This window comes from Microcaecilia unicolor, chromosome 1 (assembly GCF_901765095.1).
Source record: "Microcaecilia unicolor chromosome 1, aMicUni1.1, whole genome shotgun sequence".
Taxonomy (NCBI): Eukaryota; Metazoa; Chordata; class Amphibia; order Gymnophiona; family Siphonopidae; genus Microcaecilia; species Microcaecilia unicolor.
In genome coordinates, this window is record NC_044031.1 from 244,163,306 (window position 1) to 244,188,512 (window position 25,207).

Consider the following 25,207-nt stretch of genomic DNA (forward strand, 5'->3'; position numbering starts at 1 on the left):
TTAATAATGCTTGCTTTTCTCTCATTTTTTTCTGAACTGGGCCCTATTGTGCCTTCTAGAGACTATCTGTTAATGCTGTAGCATAAAATTCAAAATTTAAAACTATGGGAAAAAGGGCCTCATTGACCCCTCTCCCCGGTATAGCGTGATTCCTCAAGGGAGTCACTCATCTGTTTCCCCCTCTCCACAATATTTGTGCTCAGAGTCCAAGTGGTTCTTAAGGCTCTTCAGTCTACCCCCTTTGAGCCCCTTCATTCGGCAACTACCAAAGATTTTACTTTAAAGGCAGTATATCTAATTGCCATTTCGTCGGCAAGGAGAGTTTCACAGCTTCAAGCTCTCTCTTGCAGGTATCCTTTTCTCCGTTTTTTTGACTCAGGAATTTCCATACGGACAGTTTCGTCCTTTTTGCAGAAGATTGCATCGCCTTTTCATGTCAATTAGACAGTTTCTTCCTTCTTTTTCCAAAGAGGTCTATTCTGCAGAATACGCTTCCCTGCAACTGTTGGATGTGAAGCGCATCCTTATGCGCTCTTACCGCTAGCAACAATCTCAAGCTACCTGATCATCTTTGTGTCCTCTTTATGGAACCCGGAAAGATTTGCTGCATCGTGTCCTCTTTACGGAACCCGGAAGGGTTTGCTGGTCTCCAAAGTGACAATGGCTTGGTGGCTTAAAGAGGCTATTTCTTCGGCTTACATTCTGAGGGGTTGATCTGCTCCAATGCACGTCAAGGGTCATTCTACTAGGTCCTTGGCGACTTCTTTGGCAGAGTCTAGGGCAATTTTGTTGGCACAGATCTGATGGTCAGCAACATGGTCTTCTCATTCCTTTAAGCATTACCATTTGGATGTGTCTGCTACAGCAGATGCTTCCTTCGTGTCCACGGTTGTTGCTGCAGGGATGTCAGTTCCTTCCCTCTTAAGAATTGCTTTTTTATCTCCCATTTGTCTGGACTGATCCTCGGGACGTAATGGAAGGAAAAATTAGTTATCTGATAATTTCTTTTCCTTTAGTCTCAAAGGATCAGTCCAGAGCCCACCTTTTTGTGATATTTCAGTTTTTCTGAGTTCTACATAATTTGAGATAGTTGTATTGTTCTGGTTCCGTTATTTCTAATGTACGAGTTTTTCCCCTTTATTTCATAGATCTTTTTCTTTTTTTATTTGCAAGAAGTCTTTATTGTGCAACGAAACTGTACAATCACAACTAGCAAAAGTCAGTAAAAAAAAATGATACACAAAATTGTCAAACAAGAAGCAATGTTCCACTACTGAAACTGATCTTCAAGGAATCCTCCTGTCCATATAGCACTCAACAGTTTCGCCTTTTCTTCAAAAACAGTACAAAACTTCAGATTTTTTCAAATTTTAAGTTTTTTTTAGTTCTCTCCCTCCCAGCCCATCCCATGGTGGATACAATAACCTAAGTACTTTCGGTACAATTCATAGCTCTTTTTCTATCTAGAGGCTGGAATTTTTTCTCTGGAAGTCACTCTCTTTCACTGCTTTGTTATCGAATGCTCGCTTGGTTGCTAAGTGCAGGAGCTATCTCCACCTGCTGGTAGATGGTCATAACCTATTTGTTTGGACTGATCCTTTGGGCTAAAGGAAAGAAAATTATCAGGTAATTAACTAATTTTTCCTTTTGCTGCAGCATAGCATCTAAACAATGACCAAAGCACACTGAAAAAAAAAAAGGTTTAAGAAATTAAATGCCATTTTGCATTCCTTAAATAAGTGACAGTGTGAAGACCCATCTTGAAGCACGTTTTGTAATTCTGGCTTCTCAGAGGTTCACAAGTTAAATTAGTTAAATAAAACAGGATGCCACAGATGACAATGTACGTATGCTGCTACCTCCATTTAATAATCTACCTCGACTCATCTGGTTCTGTGACTGAAGCCCAAACGCCTTTCTTTTACTTACTGTACGTCTTTTTTTGTTTCCAGTATCTCCCATGCTCCTTTCTATCTTGGATTTCTTCTATTTTGGGGCATGTTGATCGATACATTCACTGTTTTGTGTCTATTCTCATTGGGATTTTTTATACCTTCCCCTTTTATCTTGCTTTTGCACATCGCTCTCCCCACCAGTTTTATTTTGTCCACAGTATATGTGTTCCATTTTCCACTTCCCTCTCTAGCACATCTTGACTCTAACCACTAGCCTGTGCACACATTATATTTCTGTAGTTTCAATTTTCTTCCCCCTTTTTTCTTCATATGCAGGTGTGGACATACTTGTACACATATAAACATTACTTGGTGTAGGTGTTCCTTGTTGATATCCCTTCTCATACAATCTTTTTTTCTATCACAGACAGCGAGTGTTTTAAATTTCCAAGCCTATAAACGTTGACAATCAGCATCAAGGTGCGTTTCTTCATTTTTTTAAAATATCTTTCCTATATAAATACCTTTTTTTTTTTTTTTTTTTTTTTTTACTTTTTCAAAGTATGATCACTCCTGATTTCTTTTTCTGGTATGTTGGTATCTTTATTTAACACAATATATACATCACATCAGTGAAATATACATTTGGTCCCCATGTTGTTGTATATAGACCTTTTGTAGGAGTTATTTACTCCGATTTACATGTGTGTACTTTATGTGTATATATATTTTTACATTATTTTATTATTTATTGTAGACACCTAAGGCAGGCACTTTGTCAAAACACAGTGCCGTGTCGGGTACTATTAGATAAAGTATTTTCACCTTATATTCCGTCCTCCTGTTGTTTTTGGAAGAGTCTTGCTGGTCACACTACTCTTTTCGGGTGGACCTTTTTTATGTAGTGAACCACAGTCTTTCGCTTCTGTGGCTTCCCCGTAACAAATAATAAACATACTATATTTGCACTACCCTAGGACCTATACCCAGGCACATCACAGATTTCAATGCTATCCTGAGGAAAGCAGCAGGTTTCAATGGCATAACAATCCAGAAAAGGTTACATACCACCGATAAAATAAATCTCCTGAGATGCCTATAAATGGGCAGATGAATCATTTCTTGCACCGGATTAAAATCAGGATCATTCAAATTTCTCAGAAACCACAGGACACCAGGTCTTAGAACCTATAACAACACCAGTTGAAAAATGAACTTCAGAGGCAGCACAGCAAATTATTTAGAAGTCTGCATGCATTTTCTTCATGCCCACTACAAAGAACTAGCCAAGTTGTTTTGTGAATTGCACATGTTCAGTTAACTATTTATTAGTAAACAATTTAAACTGAACTTTCAATATCCCCCATCATTCTATCAACTTCCTCAATTTTTAAATAACCTAACTATAAATATTTAGTTCTGGAAGGGGTATTTCTATAGTAAGTGAGGCTAATAGTTTCTTCCATAACAATGGAACCCAAGGAGGTTGCATTCTCATGAAGGGCATATAGGAAACTATAGCTGATTCATCAACTTCTTTCTTTCCTGCAAATACAGGATTTTTGAACTGTGTTACAAGCAGAAGTACTGAGTTAGCTTGATTGGAGGAGTTAGCTTGAGTGGAGGAGTGGCCAAGTGGTTAGGGTGGTGGACTTTGGTCCTGGGGAACTGAGGAACTGAGTTCGATTCCCGGCACAGGCAGCTCCTTGTGACTCTGGGCAAGTCACTTAACCCTGCATTGCCTGCCGCATTGAGCCTGGCCATGAGTGGGAAAGCGCGGGGTACAAATGTAACAAAAATAAAATAAAAAATTACCATTATGTAGTCCTATTTAGCAGGTGGTGCAAAATTATGAGCATATTTATGCATATAAAGCACAAAAATGCTTTATAAAATTACCCTCTGTATGTAGAGCTGCTACATGGCCTTTCGTACATACCTTTCCAGCTTGTTACTGTTTTGGACAACATAGCAAGAAAGCACAGTAGATTTGGAGAAACAGTTAAACAATGTCTTTTAAACTAATAATCCATTCCCCATCCTTCTACATCTATGTTCAAGTTGCCCAGTATGTTAAACAACAAAACTTAAATAAGACTCCCTACCACTTTGGATTCTCTCATTTGTTTGGCTGATTCATCAGGTTTGTTGATGAATGACATATAATTGCTTACCTGTGATGAGAATTCTCGGTGGATAGAAGGATAAATCAGATATACACATATCCACTCACCTCCCTAGGAAGCTCATACATAAGCTCTATATTAGACTCGGGGTGTGGATTAAAGATGGCATCTCAGTAGGGGAGCTGTGAAACTTTCTTCTTTGAGTTTCTATTTCTTCACTATTTTCTGGCATGAAATTACCTGTTTCCTGATGCTGAAGGGGAAAGGAAAGCAGCATATTTCTGCCGTGTGTCACAAACTCCCTCCTTTTAGCAGGTTGAGATCACTATCTCTATACAAGCCTTTTCTGGAGGCACTCCAGCTAATCCAGGCAAGAGGAAAACCTTGAGAGTTAGACCAGTTAGCACCAAAGGCTTGGATATGCCTCTGATACTGCGACACTCAGTGCCTGTGCATCTGCGCAAAGCTATGGAGACTATGTTGCTGAATGTGACTAAGGGTCAGGTGACAGCTGCTGGTGCTCATGGGAGAATCTGTGTCGACAGTGCCCTTAAAGATGCCACTGCTCCCAGATGCGCATGAAAGCAAGCTGTAGTTGAGGCTGGAAATGTCTTTGCCTCCTCTGATAAAAAGCCAGCTGAACACTGGTCTGGCTCCTTTTACTATCCAAATACTACTAGAATGCAGAAGTTGGAGGGTGGTATTGGTACAGCAGACTACTAAAATAGATGAATTGACCATTCAAATTCAGCAAGTTAAGTAGACTTTTGTTCTTCAAGATAAGATGATTCTTGACCGTAAGATAGGAGTATTTTGATAACTACTACTACTACTTATCATTTCTATAGCGCTACTGCATTCAACAGTTGAATTTGAAACCACTGTTCTTTCCTCAGTTATTTACAGCTACACTTGATTTAAAGATTTTTAAAGGAATCTTAAATACCCAGTCTTGTTTTCCACCTTTACATAAAATTTATTATCTTCCTACTACAGCTCAGAAGACATTTGAATCAATAGAGATCAGCAGCTGATGCATCTTCTGATAGTTTGAACTTGACAGCTTCTTGAGAGTTCTATGGAGGAAGTTACATCCAGAACCACTTTATTAGTATCCTCTGGGGTGCATTTTCAAAAAAACACAGATATCTCAAAAAGGCCAAAAAAAAGGACATCTGCCAAAAACATCTAAATTATGATTTTGGAATGGCTGAATTTGTATGTTCTATACTACAGTTCATCCAAATAGAAAGGGGGTGTGTTGTGGGTAGGACTAGAGAGGACCAAAATTAGGATGTCCAACAGCAATAATCGAACAGGAAAAAAGCGAAGATACTTACCTGTAGCAGGTATTCTCCGAGGACAGCAGGCTGATTATTCTCACACGTGAGTCGATGTCCACGTCAGCCTTGGAACAGGCATTTTGCCACAGCAAAAAAACAATAATAAATTTGCTGGGAGTCTTCTAGCGAATGTGCAGCACGCATAATGCATGCACGGACTGATTTCCCACCTGCTGCATGAGCGCGTACCTCAGTTAAATCAAAAAGCAGAACAAATAACAACTCCAAATGGGGAGGTGGGAGGGATTGTGAGCATAACCAGCCTGCTGTCCTCAGAGAATACCTGCTACAGGTAAGTATCTTCGCTTTCTCCGAGGACAAACAGGCTGCTTATTCTCACACATGGGGTATATACCTAGCATCCAGGCACACTTAAAACAATCAACATTTGTCAATTGGGCCTTGCAACGGCGAGGATATAATGTAGGTTAACCTGAAACTATATACAGCTAGCTGAGAGTACAGCCTGAAACAGAATAAAATGGGCCTAGGGGGTGGAGTTGGATTCTAAACCCCAAACAGATTCTGCAGCTCCGTGTGTCGGAGGAGATCGATGACGGTGCTTCTTTGCCTTCGCTTGATGCCCGTCATCGAGACTCCTCGGTACTGACATGGCTGACGCGGAATCCTCAGGGTTGGATCCGACGATGGTTGGTCCCAGAGGGTCTGCATAGCAGAAGCCCTCGAGGAAGGTGGAGACCCACTCGATGCCTCACTGCTCCCAGCGCGACTTAGTCTCTCAGCAGCCATTACCTCTGCCCCTGACGCGTCCCTCAATGTCAAGGCCCCATCCTCAGTACTGATGTCGATGCAGATGTCGAAGGAACGAACTGAGCCCCAAAAGGTTTCTCTCATTGGGCTTCTTGAGCTACTTGGGTCTGTTTCTTGATACGAAGACACAGATTGCAAGCAGCTGGGCTGTGGTCAAGCCCAAGGCATTGGATACACCAGGAATGGGTTTCGGTACCTGAGATAGAGCAGTTGCACAGAGTACAACGTTTGAAATCGCTGGGTGTCCTCGATGATATGGAAGGAAAAATGGCCTCAGCGAAATTAAAAGACTTGATTGTGCCAAAATAAAAGGGGCACAAAAAAGGGGAGAAACTCGACCGCGCTGCCTAAAACTAGCCACAACGAAAAGAAAGAAAACTTTAACTTAAGATTAAGGAAAGTAAATGTAGTATAAGGGAAAAGGAAATACTTTTTTTTTTTTTAAAACAAAGAAAACAGACGCGTAAAGCGAAAAACACGAGACTCTTTCCCGGATCAAACAAGGAGCAGCAGAGGAAAAAACCTACCGCACCTCGTTGCGAAACATGAAAAAACTGAGGTACGTGCTCGAGCGGCGGCCAGGAACTCAGTCCGCGCTCTCGTGCTAGAAGACTCCAGCAAAACTTTTTTGTTTTTTGCTGTGGCAAAATGCCAGTTCCAGGGCCGATGCGGACATCGACCCACGTGTGAGAATAAGCAGCCTGCTTGTCCTCGGAGAAACATCCAGTTCAGAAAAGGACATTTTTATTCAGACCTGTTTCAGACACATCCAGGGTACGAAGTGGTTCTCTGAGGAGCTAACCACTGGAGTGATGAAGGCATGACCCTCATGAATCCCCCAGTGGTTGCTGTCTCCCTCTCCCTCCCATGAAAGTGAAACCAAAAGGAATATCAAGCCTTATGATAGCATCAGGAATTATGGGCATTCTGAACAAAGTAGAAAGCAAGTCTGAGGAGTAGATTAGTGGTCAGCAGTGGCGTAGCTAGGTGGGGCGCGGGGGGAGCAGTCGCTCCCCTAAACAGATTTTCAAAGAAAATGGCGCCTGTGCGCCATAGGTTAAGTGCCTTTCCAGTCCCTGGGGATAACACAGGGGGGAACATGGTTGGAGGGAATTGTTTAAAGGGAACAGTTTTAAATTAACAGGTTGTGCTGATGTTCTGTAATACCAGTTAGTTGGAAAGTCAGTATGTTGAAACAATGCAATGAGATGGAAACATAAGCTGCTGTATACTGAATGGTTTGACTGTTCCATCATATATCTAAAGTAAAAAAAAAAAAGAAAAAGCAAAAGCAAAACTATGGCAGGCGGGACGCCGCTCACGCTCCTTAAAGCTCTAGTTTTTTCCATAGCAAATTTCCTAGGCCTGGTGACGCGGATAGGCTTCTACCCACTTGTAAGAATAAGCAAGCCTGCTTGTCCTCGGAGAAAGATTGCTCCACCATGGCTGAGGAAAATTTTGAAAGGTGGAACAGTGGTTCATTAAGTCAACTGTTATTTACTTGTTTTCAAAAGGTTTCCCCTATGCAGGTCCTACCTCCTTTGGCTACCGCAGACAAAAACTATATGCTGGGTCAGTGTAGGCCCTTGCCCATCTGCACTGGCCCAACACACAACTCTGTCAGTAGCAGCCAAAGGAGGTAGGACCTGCAAGTAAAATCCAGTAACTGCAGGGGACTGGGGTGGAGCAAGAAATGCCAGTAACTGCGGGGAGTGTGTGTGTGTGGGGGGGGGGGGGGGGGGGGAGGAGGGACAAGAGATTTGAATATAAATGGACCTCATTTTTGGCCCCCGAATTTCAATTTATATTTCAGTAAACACAGTGATGCTTGCCTTTATGTTGTGAGATTGCTGTATGGACTAGTTTTTTCTGTTATATATAAAATTAATAAAAGAACTTGTTTAGGTGGTGTAGCGATTTAAATGTCTAGTTTACTAATATGCACATACTTTATATGCATACATTTACACTTGCTCCTGAGCTGCCTTGTGTGTCATAGCACCACACACTTCCTAGAGGTCTATGCTCCTTACATCATGCCCTCCCCTTGTCGAGTACACCTAGAGTCAACCCACACTGGGGCATTCTTTTGTGCCACTCCACTCCTTTGGAATTCACTTTCTGTGGAATTATGGACGGAAAAATCTTTTTTTGAAATTCTGCTCTGATTTGAAAACACATCTTTTTGAAAAGACATATGGGACACTGGCTGATTGGATGATAGGGTACCAAGTAGATAGGTCTATTTCTTTATCTGTCCTATATTTATGATGGTGTTCCTTTCCATTGTTTTATTATCTGTGTACATCACTCTTATGATTGTCAAGAAGTGCAGTATATCAAAATGAATAAACTATAAACTATTGCTATAAACTATTGAATAGAAAATAGGCATTTACTTGGCCTTCACGCTGGCAACCTCTCATACCTCTTAGCAACCAATTCTATAACTAAGTGCCTTTCAGTTAGCTGCCTGAAGGTGAATGAGGAGCCTATTCTACAAAGGAACCTAGGCGCCTACATGTAGCTCACACTTAAAACAAGCACTGAGCTGGTGAAAGTGCACATGCCTCTTAAGAGTGGCAGGGATGTGTGTAACTTACAGTCTTCTATAAGTTAAGCATATAAGTGGGAGGCCTGCTTATGCCCTACTCATGCTCTGTCTCTGTGTACACCATTTTGCAAATATGCATTATGGAAGTTAAGCAGGTATTTCTAGAACACTACTTAGGCACAATACTAGCATTCTACACATATAATACATATAAATGTGGGTGTCTAGGTTAGAGACTTGACCTTCTAGTGACTAGCTTTTGAAAGTTATACTTAAAGGGTCTTTTTAATAAGTCATGCTAAAGGATTTAGCGCACACTAAACGTTAAGGTGCTCATTACATTCCTATGGGCATCTTATCATTTAGCACATGCTAAATCTGTTAGTGCACCTTAGTAAAGGACCCCTAAATGACCTGATATAGGTAGTACAAGTCTCAAAATCTAGACACAAATATATTTAAGTCCATCAATTAGCAAGTTATCTCCTACAAATTATTTGTTAATCTTTATTTCAACATATCTAAATGGAATACAGGAATTATGGGCTCCTTTTACTAAGCTATGTTAAGGTGATAATGCATGCCTATTGCAGGTAAAAATGGAGTACTGTGGGATGTGCTTGGGTGTGCATGTTAACCATGCAGTAAAAAATGCTTCTATTTGAGGGGACATGCGCTGTTTTATTGCTTGAGCCATTATGACCTACAAAATGGGTGGTGGTGTCAGTGGTAATTTAAGAAAATATAAAAGGCCATTGTACGACAGGTAAAAATGGCCTTAGCACATGGGATAGACCCACATCACGGTACACTTTTTTTGGTACTGCACCTTTGTGAAGAATCCCTATATTACTCTGACAACTTCACTCTATAGTACCACACAGTTTCTGTATTAACACTCACCTCTCGTAATAAAAGAATGAAGGATGCAAAGTAAAAAACATAAACCATCCCCACTAGCCAATGCAGAAACATTGTGGTTCCAGGGGCAGACTGAAAGCTTAGTTCTCTGTCCTTCAAGGTAGCATCAAACATTTCCTACAAACAAATTAAAATAGGTTTAAGAGTTTGCACATGAATGCATATTTATGTACATTAACCAAATAGCAAGCATTTCAGTATTTTCCTTTTACTAAAAAAGATTTCTGCTAAAGATAAAAACAGTCATCCATAAATAAATGAGGGTTCAAATTATGATTCTGCCATTGCTATACCTTGAGAATTAGATGAAGTTTTATATTCCAGTGCCTCAAACACTTTTTTTTTTTTTTTTAGATTTTAAGCTTTGTGAGGGTTAGGGCTCATTCCACTGTACTTGTATGTAATTTGTACCAATATATTTTGGTTTCGGATACTATATAAAATTTCCAAATAATAGTACAAACCAAAGTTAGTTTTTTACACAATACCACTGCCACAAGCGCAGATACCTGTATAGATATTCCCCCTCCCTCCCCCCAAAATAACCTCCAACTAAAATTGTTAAACTGGAACCACTAAGAAAGGAACAATAACCTCTTGTATGGCCTAATCGTTTCTCTCCAAACCTAATCCCTTTAGCCCTCCAGTAACTGTTGTTCACAAAGTTTTTATTCATGGATTCACAGATGTTTTTTGTTGAGGGGAAGGGGGCACAAGATCTGTCATACTGCCATGGGACTTTTCCCAAACTCTGCAATAGTAACAACAGAGCAGACCATGGAGGGGGCTTGTAGTGTACAAACCTCATCAAGCTGGTAGCCTTTAGGGCATTTTTACCATCAAGGTATCTTTTGACCCTTAGCAGCTGCATATGTTGTCAAAGAAGCTTCACAATCCTACACATACATACACACACACACACACATATATATATATATATACATACACACACACACACACACACACACACACACACAGAAAACACCTAACAAAGTTAAGGTACAGAATCAGTCTTGCTTAAATTTATACACTAGCAAGCTTGTTGACTCTAAAGTAATTTCAGTGTTGTACCCAAGATAACACTTGATTAGGGCATGTGTCTTAAAAATGCCTCACTTTCTCTTTGAATTACCTTTTTGTTTGTTGTCCTTGTCCACCAGAGCATGCCAAAACATAAAAGTAAGCTGAAAGGACTTCTCTACAAGAAGCCTGGTATCCCTTCATTGAGGAAGACTACCATCAAGACATACACGAAGCTCTCCCCCAAACTGGGTGTATCGGCATTACTTAGGGCTAGGAAGAGCGCCCCGGGTTGGAGTATGAAACATCGCTCAGCCCTTCTCTCTCCTCCAAACCCACTACCTGTACAGCTCAGGAAATGGTACTGCCCTTAGGAGAGCCTGTAGAGAACAGAGAGCTCTCACTAGTACCCACGAGGAAAGAGACCTCTGCACTAGGTGTTTCCCTGATGCTAGCTCTGGAAAATATTCAACGTTCTCCTGCTGGAGCAGAAGCTGCTCTTGTTGAGAGGATGTCTAAGCCTTTCAAAGATCTGAATCCTCAAGTTTCCCTATGTACAGCCCTTGCTTAGACCAACACAGGGGCGTAGCCAGACAACAGATTTTGGGTCGGCCTAGGCAAGAAGCGTGTGGGCACCAAGTATTCTTCCCCTCCCCTCCAACCACCACCCAAAAAATATCTCAGCTGGAAGGAAAATGCTTCTTTCCACCCTGGCAGTCTGCAGCAGGCATGTGCTGAAAACTGAGCATGTGCAGGTGTCGGTATCGTGGAGAGTAGTGTTTTCGTTACCATCAGGGGGAAGTCTTCAGCTGACCGAATTTAGGATCCCCACCAGCTACTCTTAAACGTATGCTACTGTTGGGTGGGCCTGAGCCTTAAGTGGGTGGGCCCTGGCCCACCCAGGCCCACCTGTGGCTACACCACTGGACCAACAGTGATAAACAGTGGAGTTTATGTGGACAGACTTGGAGGCTCTGCATAAGGTTTGTGCTTTCTTTATTATAGTTTCACTAAATAATGCTACCCAAGAGACAGACTTAAAGAAGCAACTTGAGATTTGTTCTATTAAAACTTTGCAGTTGGAGACTACTGTTGCCCAGACACAACTAAGGCTCAGACTTCTAAAGGCAGATTAATTCTATAAGACTGAAAATCTAGAAAATTCTGTCAAAAATATATATCTTAGAATAATGAATTTTCCAAGTTCTAAGTTGATTTCTCCAAAAGATATGTTCTATAGATTTCTGAGAGTTAAATACCCAGAAAACGGATGGCCTCCTAAAGCCTATTATAGTAACATAGTAGATGACTGCAGATAACGACCTGTATGGTCCAACAATATTGAAACCCCCCCAAGCTTTGAATGAACAATCTTAGTTAGAAGTCTCAACAGATAGCTTGGATAGCAGTCAGGTGAAGAAGTTAAAATAAGATTCACACTTTTTGTGTCATTTATATTTCTTCAAGATAAAAAGGCCATTTTGAGGCCTTGGTTTTCTCGAGTAAATTTCCTTGGTGGACAGATTCAAATCTTCCCAGACATTTCCAGATGGACACAAAGAGAGAGTGTCATAACAAACACTTACTGCTGTCTGGTGACAAACCATGGTTAACTGCCACTGTGCAAGTCCCGAGTCCTCCGTTTAGTAATTCAGCAGTGCACTTGCTCTCTGCCCAGGTTGATGCAGAAAGGCTCACACTGACACATATGCATGGGCCAGCTGCATGTGGAGTTCGCCACACACATGTGCCAGTAGTTCAGGTGACCTCTGACGCTGCTGGCCCATACATGTGTCAGTGTGAGACTTTCTGCATCAGCCCAGGCAAAAAGCAAGTGCAGCTGCACTGAATATTGGAGGAAGGAGGAGGAGGCAGCAGTATTTGGATGTCTTGGAGGACCCTGGGCATGTAGGTGGTCACCGAGAGGCTTGTAAACTCCCATGGGAGGTGGAGCGGAAAGTTCTTCTAAACCCGGGCCAAATCAACACACAGCCGGCTGCAGCTTCTTGAGAACGCACACAGCTGCAGAGCCATGGAAGAGCAGGCCAGAGGAGATCCTCGTGGGATCCCCTCTCAACCATGGCACAGCAAGGGGGAAGGGTGCTGAGGCACACTAGTTGAAAAACGCTAGGCAAAAGTATTGCAATATTTTCTTTCATTACTAATGGAGAAAATAATTAATTTATTCAAAAAGGTATGCCTAGCTTAAAAGGGTGCATCCAAGAGATATAATATTTGTAATTTATGTCCATCTTTTCCAAAGTGTTCTATCACGTTTTATAACAAGTGGAGGGAACCAGATGGATGGCTTCCAGTTGTAGGACCAATAGTTCCTAGGCTATTATATCTGATGTAGAAAGCACAGGTCAGAATCAGCAGAACTGTAGGACAAAAAGCAATAGTAGGAATGATCTGCATAAAATCTGCAAAAGGAACCTCTCTATGAAACAGATCTATAAACACGGGGTCAAGGAGCAGAGCTCCATGCTGTGCTGTTTGTATATAAAGGAAGATACTCTAGTGTAAGACACAAACTGCAATGGCCACTCTTCAATGTAGTTATTTGTTCAGAGAAGGAGCAGTGCCAAAGATGCAACACAACTCAGACTGTCCAGTTCATGCAATAGCAAGGACTCAAGTTGTACTCTGGTGCAATGAGGACGTTAATAGCACTAGTCTCACACTGTGTACTGAGTGTCAAAGTGTGGGGATGCCTCAAGCCTAAGGATGATGACTGAAAACATTTCAGGCTTGAGAACCTCCAAGGAGCTACGCCAGTGTTGAGTTTGCATTAAAGATGAAGGTCAGCCAAACAGCAGAGCCAACAACTGAGCAGATGTGAAAGAGGTGAAAAAGGTCATTAGAATCAAAAACATCTTTCAAAAAATGGAAAAAGGAAATGAATAAAAAAAATAGGAAGCACTGGCAAGTTAGATTCAAAGCATTAATAAAGAAGGCTAAAAGAGAATTGAAAAGAAGCTTGCTGTAAAGGCAAAAACTCACAGTAAAAACTTTTTCAGGTATATGAGAAGCAGAAAGTCCGACAGAGTCAGTAGGACCTTTACAACATCAAGGCATAGCGTGCAACTACATGAATTCTTTGCTTTGGTATTTACTTAGGAGGATGCAAGAGATCTACCTTTGCCAGAAATGGTATTTAGGGGTTACAATGCAGAGGAAATGAAACAAATATAAGCTAAATTGACAAGTTAAAGAGCAGTAAATCACCTGGATCTGACTGTATATATGCTCCATTGTACTGAAATAACTAAAAAATGAAACTGAAGATCTACTATTAATAATCTGTCATTAAAATCATTCATGGTACCTGAAGATGGTTAATGTAATGTATTTTTTAAAAGGGCTCTGGGGTGATCTGGGAAATTACAAACAGGTAAGCTTGATGTCAGTGCCAGGCAAAACTGTTGAAACTATTATAAAGAATAAAATTATTGAGCACAGACAAACGTGGTTTACTGAGGCATAGTCAACATGGATTCAGCCATGGGAAATCTTGCTTACTAACTTGCTACATCTTTTTTTAAAGTCACAAACAAACATGTAGGTAGAAGAGCTAGTTGATATAGTGAATGTAGATTTTCAGAACGTTTTTGACAAGTCCCTTATACAAGACTCCTAAGAATAAAAGCCATGGCAATCTGCTGTGAATTGGGAACTAGTTAAAAGAAAGAAAATGGAGTAGGGTGAAAGTGGCTAATTCTTTTAATGTAGGACAGTGAATAGTGGAATACTGAATGAGGCCAATTAATTTGTTGGGGGGGGGGGGGGAGAGAATATATCACCTAAAAATGATATACAGCTAGCAGCTACTACTGAACAAAATACTACTACTACTTGACATTTCTATAGCGCTACTAGGGTTACGCAGCGCTGTACAATTTAACAAAAAAGGGGGGGGCAGTCCCTGCTCAAAGGCGCTTACAATCTAAAGGACGAAATGACAAGTTGGGGTAGTCTGGATTTCTTGAATAGTGGTTAGGTGCCGAAGGCGACATTGAAGAGATGGGCTTTTAGCAGGGATTTGAAGATGGGCAGGGAAGGGGCCTGGCGTATGGGCTCAGGGAGATTATTCCAAGCATGGGGTGAGGCGAGGCAGAAAGGGCGGAGCCTGGAGTTGGCGGTGGTGGAGAAGGGTACTGAAAGGAGGGATTTGCCTTGAGAGCGGAGGTTACGGGTAGGAACGTAAGGGGAGATGAGGGTAGAGGTAGGGAGGGGCTGCAGATCAAGTGCATTTGTAGGTTAGGAGGAGACGCTTGAACTGTATGCGTTACCTGATCGGAAGCCAGTGAAGTGATTTGAGGAGAGGGGAGTTGTGAGTATATCGGTCCAGGCGGAAGATAAGACTTGCAGCAGAGTTCTGAACGGACTGAAGGGGGGATAGGTGGCAAAGTGGGAGGCCAGTGAGGAGTACGCTGCAGTAGTCGAGGCGAGAGGTAATGATGTGGATTTGACATGTTTACTCCTTTCTACATTGTTTTGTATATAAGATATATTGAGAAATAAATAAAAAGTACATAACTAAATGTCAAGGGTAGGAAGTATGGGTGGTGTGACATCAAATCACAGCTGCAGGAAGGAAGCAAATGGGGTACTGATGGGGATCCAGGCCCCAGTGGCTCCCGAAGCAAATGCAGCCTTGGCACTGAAAGACAGTGGAGTGATGGAGGACACCCAACCCTGCCTGCTGCAAACGAAAAGACAAGCCATGACAGTGAAAGGAGGAGAGTGCCAGAAGGACTCAACCCCCACCAGCAAAAAAGAAAATAATATTAAGCGCACACTCTCACAGTGTGCTTATATAAAGTTTATCACAGTTCTGTCCCAAGATTAAGAAATATTCTGTTCTCGGAACAGAACTTAGTATTTCTAACTCAGAGGTACATTCTTACCAGTGAACATATATCCAGCCACCAGCCACATATAAGGGGAAACACACCAATTTCGACCACCACTAACAAAGACACCTTAAGTGGGAGAGAGAGAGAGAGAGAAAAAAAAGAAAATGCATTAATTGTGTTAAAACATCAATTTTCTTTTTCAACTTCCTGCTGCGTTGAATTTCAAGCTTAATTTCAATCAGCTCTAGCTGGGCTTAGTTGCCATGAGCTTTCATTCTCCATTTTATTCCCCCTTTGATCCAATCTAAGGATGACGGTGATATCTTGCAGGTGGCTGGCAAGGAGCAATATTCCCTCAAGAACCAAGTCCCCCAGTACATGTCACAGTTGTAAGAAGATAGGTTTGGGATTAGAGCAGGGATTAGAGCAGTAAAGTTGTCCCAGCTTCTTGCCCACCCACACAGTGTTAAATATATTGTCAAATGCTGCTCTACTAAAACTTTTTCAGATTTTATAACACTGGTGTTACCTTGACAACAATATAGCAAACACCTATCAAGCGTCGTGATCGCTGGAACTTTACAAGAGCTGCCAAGCCCTATGTAACCTGGTCAAGGAAAGCACAGCTGAATTATTGGATAAATTAATGTTACTTTTAAGCAATACCAAGTCACAAACATCTTTCTCCAGCCTAGAACTGGAACCTTTCTCCTTTCCCACTCAAAATTGCACGCCAATGTGAACTGCTAAAGCAAAAGGACAAAACACATCCAAGATCTTTTCAAGTGTGTCTGCAAACTGTCACTGTTGAAAACATGCATACAAATAGCTGTCCACAAAATGGGCAGAACAAGATCTTCACATTAGGGATATAAAATATTAAACCATGGGTAAACAAAATCCTACCATTTAGATTTCCATTTAACAGTTTAAAATAAGCTGCCATAGGGATAAGCAGGGCCTGCTTAACCATTATGGAAACTGGGCAGCTGCTCAGGGCAGAGACTTGTGGGATGAGTAACACCAGCTGAAATACAAGCAAAATAATGTCCAGACAGGCACAATAACTGAAAGAACACTCGGTGTGCACTTTTGATTGCAGGAAGATAAGCAATTTTCAAATAATCATTTACATAGGTATGTATACAGGGATCTCAGATGAACATTAGGAAAAGACTAACCAGGATACACAATTTATTGAACGTGTGTAGTGATGGCTTTGTACTATGTGTTAAATAAATTCTGCCCTTCAGATATACTCTCTGCCTTCACAAAGCAGAAATAGGAGATACAGCCCCATGTCAATTGGTTCCCAATGTGAACTTAGTTCCGCTGAGCCAATTCCAAAAAAATATCCTTCCCTCTCAGCGTTGGGCAGAACAGTTAAACCAAAATATCTTCAGTACATAAACCTTAGGAGCTTAAAATCCTGCTCCTTTAATGGTTGAGAGTGCTTTAACTGTTTTCCTAAATTTAAATATGTGGGAACATGCCCCTTTTGTGGAACGTAGAGGTATATTAGAAAAATGCACTATAATTTTATACAATGCACACAATTGCTTAACGACTTCAGCCAAAGAAAAGATGCAACGTTATCACTGACTTATACAGGGCTGTGTGGGACCTCAAGAGGTCAGCCAGCCCAACAGTTTCAACTGGGCCCTCAAGTAAACTAAAACCAGTGAGCTTTCAGAATATGCACAATGAATATGCATGAGATAAATATGAATTGGATAACAGCATTTACTCAGTAATTACCCAAATCTGAACACAATTATAATGTCAATTATACGAACATGTCTGCCTCTGATAGTTGTTAGGCTAACCCATTCATACAATATCATCAGTACACAATTTGGTAATTGTCGCATGCTCTTTGCTTAAGATTGAACAATTACATATAAACTGTTATTTCTGATTTTACTTGTTTTGGACTTCTTTGGGTCCTACTGATCTGTACATCTGCTGTCTAGAAGTTTAGAAGTTTTAAAACTTGTAAACCGCTTAGAATCTGTCTGGATTACATCAGATTAGAAATGAGGAAATAAAAATTAAGTTTTGGATGAACTCTGTAGAAGTTGTTGTTTACTTTTGCAATGTGTGTATGAATGTTCTGGTTTGTGCATGTGATTTTTTAATAGCTGTCTATACTTATAGGTATGATTTCTAAATATGCGGCATCAATAAAGAACAGATTTTTAAATGATCAGTTAGGTATATATGGTAATCTCAACTTTGTTAAATGTTTCCGACATATCCATCGACTTGCTCCCATGATGTTATTGAATTCTATTACTCTGTCTCACTATATTTTCGAATGTAAGCCACATGGAATTTGAGTTTGCTTGGGATAATTTGGGATATGTAAAAAAAAAAAAAAAACTAGAGACACTTACCTGTAGCAGGTGTTTGCCGAGGACAGCAGGCCAATTATTCTCACCTTTGGGTGACGCCATCCAACTGAGTCCAGTGCGGACGCCAACTAGCAAGTAACGTAGAAGCTTCCAGCAGCATCCCACCGTGCCTTCTAACCCAACGCACAAGTACCCCAGTCAGGTGAAAAAGCAAAAAGTTCAACTCCTAGGGGGAAAGGGGAGGTTGGAGGGTATGTGAATAAATCAGCCTGCTGTCCTCTGACAACACCTGCTACATAAGTATCTTTGCTTTCTCTGAGAACAAGCAGGACTTCATATTCTCACATTTGTGACTCCCTAGCTACCAGGCTCACTGAAAATAAAGCTAGGATAATCAAGTCTCTAAATGTTGAGACAAACTCCAATCAACCTGAAACTGTATACATACTAGCTGTACAGGTACAGACTGGAACAGAATAAAACATGGCCTAGGAAGGTGGAGTTGAATTCTAGACACCAAACAAATTCTGCATGACTGCCTGCCCGAACTATCACGTCTGGTATCTTGATCCAGACAGTAGTGGGATGTAAATGTATGGACTGAAGACCACGTGGTAGCCTTGTGAATCTCCTCTATGGAGGCTGATCTCAAGCTATTGATGCAGCCACGACTGACATTATGAGCTGTGACATGGCCCTCAAGCACAGGTGCTAACCTCTTTTGAACCACAGCAATGAGAGTCTGCACAGACCCACACCCATGCCAGAAAATCTTGGATGCAACATCAAGAGAGTCATAGGCGTCCCGGCCAAATAATGCCTACACTCCATCTGCATGTTGGCCAACTGGCAAAGCTCTGCAGCCTGCTCCAGTGGGAGAGAATCCGCCAGACTGAGTGTACTGTTTACCAGACTCCAAATATAGGCTCATGTACAGATGGTAGGACTAAATGCAGGCGAGCATCGAAGTCTGAAAAGTCTTTCTCCCAAACAAAGACAAGGTCCTGGCCTCTCGTCCTGAAGGCGTCGAGGCATGAGCCCAAGAACTCTTGGCCCGTTTGAGAGTGGATTTGAACACCATGGAGTGGTGCAGCAATTGCACCCTCTTAAATCCGGGAGCCTTTTGGATATGATATTGTGTATTCACCTTCTTAGGTGCAACATTACTATGAGGGGAGAACAGAACACGACCTCTCAGGTTCATGGAAAAACGAAGACTGGGGTATCCACGTTCACACATCGGGTGAGAAGGCATTCCTGCTTGTGCGATGGGATGCTGCTAAAAGCTTCTATATTATTTGTTAGTCAGCGTCCACACCGGGCTCCACTGGATAACATCACCCAGAAGTGAGAATATGAAGGCCTATTTGTCCTTGGAGAAAAATCCTTTATCCCTCACCTTTTAAGGCACTGCCTGTACAACTGGATGGTGATGGCACAAAGAAAGCACATTTGATTCAGTGAAGACCAACTCAAAATAACCTGTTCCTTAGCTGGGCTCTAGTATTACCATATTGAAAATGCAAACATATCATGCCAGTTAAACGACTAATTGGCTTTCATGAAAAGATTACATGAGCTTTGGATGCATGACTAGGAACAAAAACACACACTTTATGCAGTATCACAATTCCTCGTGTACAGCCGCAAAACAACCTTTTAAAGTGGATAGTGTTCACAATGAGCTCCTTTTATTATAGGCCAGAAAGAAGAGAACAGTTTTCAGTTATGGCACTGTATAAGTCGTCAGAAGAACAAAAAAAGAAAACCAATGGCTTGCATGAGGGCTTATAGCTCATTTAGTTATGTTTAAACAAATGATAGATCTGCATGAAACAAAATGTTTATTTTTATTAGACTTATAAAACCATTTGTCTCTGACATGCTCAAAACACAATAATCTATTTGTGTATGTAAAATGAAAACTATAAAAAAAATGAAGTGAATGTGTGATTCCATGTGCCCCAATGAAAGGAGAGAGTTTAATTTTACTTTCATTTAATTACAATGTATTCCCATCTTTATACCACCAGGCTTCCCAAGGAAGATAAGAACAGTTAAGATGAACCCATCAGGAAACAGGATATCCTCATTGAAATCTGGCCATGAACAGTGTAGAAACATAAGCACAAAATACAGAGTTTATTACTGTTGTTTCTACCAGCTACAATAATTTATGCTGTTTTAGTGATTTTCAATTTTATTTCATGATATGTATTCATATATGGGAAGCTTTCAAATAAAAAAAGCTGTCAAAGAAATTAAAAAAAAAAGTCTTTAATCTCCACCTTTTAAAGCACTGCCTATCCAACTGGAGCAGCTTTAGACTTTTTACAGATGTACCACACATAAGCAGTCATAAGTGGTTATACTGTATTTATGTAGATATATCTTTGGCATCAGAAGCAAAAATAAAGGCATATAGCGCAGCACTGGAATCTAAAATACAGCATTGCATATATAACCCTCTCCCTCAAAAAATACCAACTCCTCTTACATCCCCCCATTCCATCTTCTAGCAGATCTCACAAGTTTGCTATTGTTTTGGTTAACTCAATATGGCGGCAAGCTCCGCCTACTGGCTTCAGCCCAGATAATGGGCCAAGAACACTCCTGCCATTTCCTGTCTTATTAAGCCTCCTTGTGTCCGACCACCACCCTTCTCCCAGGGTGGGCTATAAATACCTTTAACGGTTATATACATTATACTAAACCCCCTGAGGCCTTCCTAGATAGTGAGACATACTTGGACAATACGTCCCTTCTGAAAATTTCTGAAGAAACTAAATGTTTGCTTAATGCCCTACTTCTATGGATGAAGTGACCCTTGCCATCCAGCACAGTGCTCTCTTTAAGGAACCAGGTCCGGATAGGTTTAGGGCTGAATTCTGTAAGATTTTACAGTCCGAGAATGCTCCCATTTTAATATTGTTTAATCACTCTGTGGAGGAAGGTGAAATGCCAGCCTCGCTCCAAATGGCCCAGATTGTAGTTTTATTTAAACCCAGGAAGGATCTGATGCAGCCAACATCTTATCTCATCTCATTGTTAAATGTGTAGGCGATGCTGTTTGCAAAATTCTTAGCTAATAGACTGGTGCAAGTCCTGCCTTCCTTGGTAGCAATTCCTATTAATATTGACCAAGTTGATTACAATTTTCTACAGTTAAGATCTCAGGTATTTAGCTTGACAGTTCAATTTCTATGTAAGCACAGGTCAACACACTAGTCAAGAAATGCTTCTTTTTAATGAGGAAATTGCGCCAGTCTGAGAGCTTAACATACACGCTTTTCCTAACCTATCTTGAATACTGCAATTTGGTGTATATGGGCTGTTGAAGAAACTTCAGGCCATGCAAAACATGGCTATATGAATAATTTTTAGATTATGAAACTATGATAGTGTTTCATCATTTTATGTTAAGCTTCATTGGCTACCGATAGAGATTAGGGTTCTTTTTTGTTTAAAGTATATCATGGTAGATTATTAAAGAATTTTGTTGGAATTTTCTCGCCTTCTTAGTAGGAAGGTTAAGATATTTCTGTTTAAGACATTTGTATTATGAGAGTGATACTTAATTCTTCTTTACCATTTGGTATATGGTGTATGTTATTCCCAGAGGATTGTTCTGGCCTCTTAGTTTTCTGTGATCCTCTTAGAACTTTAAGGTAGGAGCAGGATACAAGTCAAATGTTATATTTTATCAGAGGTTGTACGGCAACTAAACAGGAGGGCCATTTTATAACAGTTTATAGACTGCTTTATCTAATATTCTAGGCGGTTTACAAAAACAACATCCACACTAAACTCATACAAAATCAATTTCTTCAATAAAGAACTAAAACAAAACTTACAGCTCCCCCTATCAGCTAACATCACCCATCAGCCTGAGAAAAAAAATAGGCCTTGAGCAATTTTCTAATTGTTCACCTCCCAAGAATATGGAACAGTGCGAGGCATCTTCTCTGCTTGTCAGTTTTGACACAGAGAAGGCCTTCAACTGTGTTGAAATATGGTATAGGTGGTTTCTTTTCTTTTCGGGAGGTGGCATTCTGCTCCTCAAGCTAGGCTTTGGTTGAATGGTGCATGCTCTCAGCCATTCTTTATACAGAGGGGTACGTGTTAGGGGTGTTCACTGTACCCACTTTTGTTTTAATATTAGATCCTCTTATTAGAGGAATCCTATATAATAATTCTCACCTCCAATGTTCTGACACTGCCTGGGACCATGGCTCACTCGGATGTGGTCTGCTACCTGCAGTAGATAACACTGATGTCATACATCCCCCTTCCAGTCTGCTGCTTCCCCTTCTCTTCGCTCTGAGCTCTGTCCCCGCCCTCATTTCCTGTTTCCACAAGGGCGGGACCAGAGTCAGAGCGAAGAGAAGGAAAGGCAGTAGACTCACTGATCCTGCTCGCTCTTCAATGCTGCCGACGGGACCCCGGTAAGAGAGGGGGGATTGGCACTCGGAGGGAGGACAGAGCGAAGGAGAATGACAGAGGGAGGGAGGGGGACTGCAACTCGGAGGGAGAACAGAGTGAAGGAGAGTGACAGAGAGAGAGAGGAAACCATGGAAATCGGAGGGGAGGAAAGGGGGCCATGGGACTTGGAGGGGACAGAGGGAGAGAGCGAGGCGGGGGGAGAAAAACTTTGCTAGCGCCAGTTTTCTTTCATACCGAAACGGGCCTTTTTTTTACTAATTATGAATAATCCTGAAATTAAAGGAGTACGCCTCAGCCAACAGGAATTTAAATTATCAGCTTTAGCTGATGATCTTTTAGTTTATATCATGGATCCTCAGACTTCCCCTTTCAGCCTTAATGGAAAGATTTGAGGAATATGGCGATTTGTCAGGTTTTAAACAATCTTAAAAAAATCTCTAGCCTTGGCTGCTACAGAGAAAGTGAATAGTGTGTGGAGGGCTTCCTTTCTTTGAAATGGGCAACCCCATCTTTCCATTACCTGGGGATACAATTAACTAACACCACCCCAGCGTTATATAGAAAAAAAATCTTTCAGTACTCATGCAGTAGACAAAAAGAAAGTTTTACTAAATGGTCAGTTCTTCCTATCTCTCTTCATGGCAGAGTAAACTTGTTTAGTATTGTCCTGTTCCCTTGATGACTATATACTCTACAGTTATCATTGAGAATCTTGGGGAACCTCCCCCCCGCATTATTTCCAAATTAAATAAATTGATAGCCAAATTTTGCTGGAATGGTAAAACACTAAAGACATCACCTGGGCCTTCCTGATACTCATAAATATGACCATGCTTGATTCATCTGACACTATGAGGATTCGTTCTTAGGCAAATTTTTACACCAAAGGATTATAAAGCAGCATTTTTTTAAGCACTGGCATTTCAATTCCTTGTTACATGCTCCTTTCCTCCTTACTTATGAAAAAACATTTTGATTCACCCCATGTAGGACACTTGGATAGATCTGGTAAGACTTTGAGGAGGTAATCCAGGTGTGTCAGATCAGTTACCCATACAGGGCACCCCTCCCCCAATTTTCTCTAGGTAGAGAGAATAGTTTTGGTCATTGGGCACAGAATGGGATAACGTTGCTAAAGCATGTTCTACTTGATAATGCTTCCATGAATTCATGGACAGATTTCACAGCTGTATCACTATGTTAGGTCCCTGGACCCAGGAAGGGGGGGGGGGGGGACGGGGGGGTTGGGGTTTCATATGGGAGAACATCTGAAAAATGTTTAACAAATCTGTGTGTGTCTGCACTCCATCATGAGTTATAGCAGTTATCTTCGACTAGAAATTGTGATGCATTGCTGACGTGATGGTATGTGGATATGGGACTCCCTTCGGAGACCATAGACTTGGGTCAGTTAACCAAAAGAATTTCAGAAATTTCAGTAAGTGCTGAATTAAAATAATGCCAGTTTTGAATTCTCCATAGGGCTTATTTCACTCAAAAACAGGCCCTATAAGTCAGGATGGACAGACACTTCTATGTTTAAAATGTACCCAGAAAACCAACTCCTTTTGTCATACCTTTTGGATTTGCCCAAAGAAAAGGTTTTTGGAATGCTATACTGCGATATACAGAAAAATTGTTGAGTCAGTCCATTCCTCTCTTGTCAGCATGGCTGCTCCTGGATAAGTTCAAGGCATTTAGACTACAGAATAACACGGGGACCCGCAGTAACTGCAGGGATAGGGGTGGGAATGGGGACAAAGCCCAAGAGGATGTTTTCTACTCTGAAGCCTGTTAATGAACTGGATTGTTATTTATGCTTGAGTGATACAGACAACAATATTTTGATTTTTTTGGGAAAAACAAGCAAACATGTTGGCCTCAACTAGCAAAATTTGCATGAGGATCCTTTTACATCCTGCTACCAGCACATCTTCTAAGAAGGCATCTTCTATTGCAGGAAGGACCATGGAAGACAGAAGAGTTAGACTGAACCCTGAGATTGCTGATGACTTCTTATTCATCCAGTGTTACATAGGGCATATGTCTCCCCTCTAGGGCATAGAGAACGGGTTGTATTTTGTACCCCTGGACATTTTAACATGGTAGATTAGAATACCTTGGGGTAGTAGATTGTAAGCTCTTTGAGCAGGGACTGTCTTTCTGTGTATGGTGTACAGTGCTGCATATGCCTTGTAGCGCTATAGAAATGATAAGTAGTAGTAGTAGTAGAAATCAGCTATTGTTGTTATTATTGTTTTCTATTTGTAATTTATACATAATAGTTGCACAGCAAAATTACAAATAGAAAACAATAAACAGTGAATAGCTATAATAACCCTCCTCACCACCACCCTCTACCCTTCCAACCCCAACAATAGCTGATGTCTACTACTACTATGTGCATACTGATCTTTTAGTATTTCTGGGTGGCAAGTCTATGAGGTCTGTCAATTCTCTTTAGACATAAAACCTTTGTTTGGCGAGGGGGACTCCCATGCTGCCATCACATTAGTACTAGAGGACTGGGGTTTTTTTTTTCCTCTTTTGGGGGAGGGGGTATGATTTTAGTTTTGATGCTGGAAGGGAAGGGAGTAGTTTGGGTATTAAGAGATATATGAGCCAATGGCCAAGTCAACAGGGGAGTATAAACATAGCTCTTCATGTCATCCATTCCTGTTTTGCTGTTAATTGCTTCTACTTGTTGGTAGATATCTAGTGTGCATTTGTTGCCTTATTATTACAGCAGCACAAGGAAAATTATGACATGGCGCTACTGGAGGTTATAGATGCAGTTGTAGTTTTATTTGAGGGGTGGCAGCGAAGGTTTTTTTTTTATCAAAAAATGTACTTAGAATGTTATTCTGTAATTATTAGTATTATATTACTTGTCTATTATGTACTTCCTCTGTATAACTTTC

The 25,207-nt window shown here is 41.0% G+C and overlaps 1 protein-coding gene across 1 annotated transcript in view; it reads right to left on the reverse strand.

The window, feature by feature from the left end:
- The window catches only part of LOC115471567 (E3 ubiquitin-protein ligase MARCH6-like), a 284,950-nt gene that overhangs the window by 104,669 nt on the left and 155,074 nt on the right, over positions 1-25,207 (reverse strand). Inside the window, exons 13-16 of the mRNA XM_030205205.1 lie at positions 16,019-16,087; positions 15,541-15,615; positions 9,593-9,727; positions 2,964-3,083 (exon numbers count right to left, since the gene is read on the reverse strand). Coding sequence (XP_030061065.1) covers positions 2,964-3,083; positions 9,593-9,727; positions 15,541-15,615; positions 16,019-16,087 — 399 coding nt within the window. The remainder of the gene's footprint in view (positions 1-2,963; positions 3,084-9,592; positions 9,728-15,540; positions 15,616-16,018; positions 16,088-25,207) is intronic.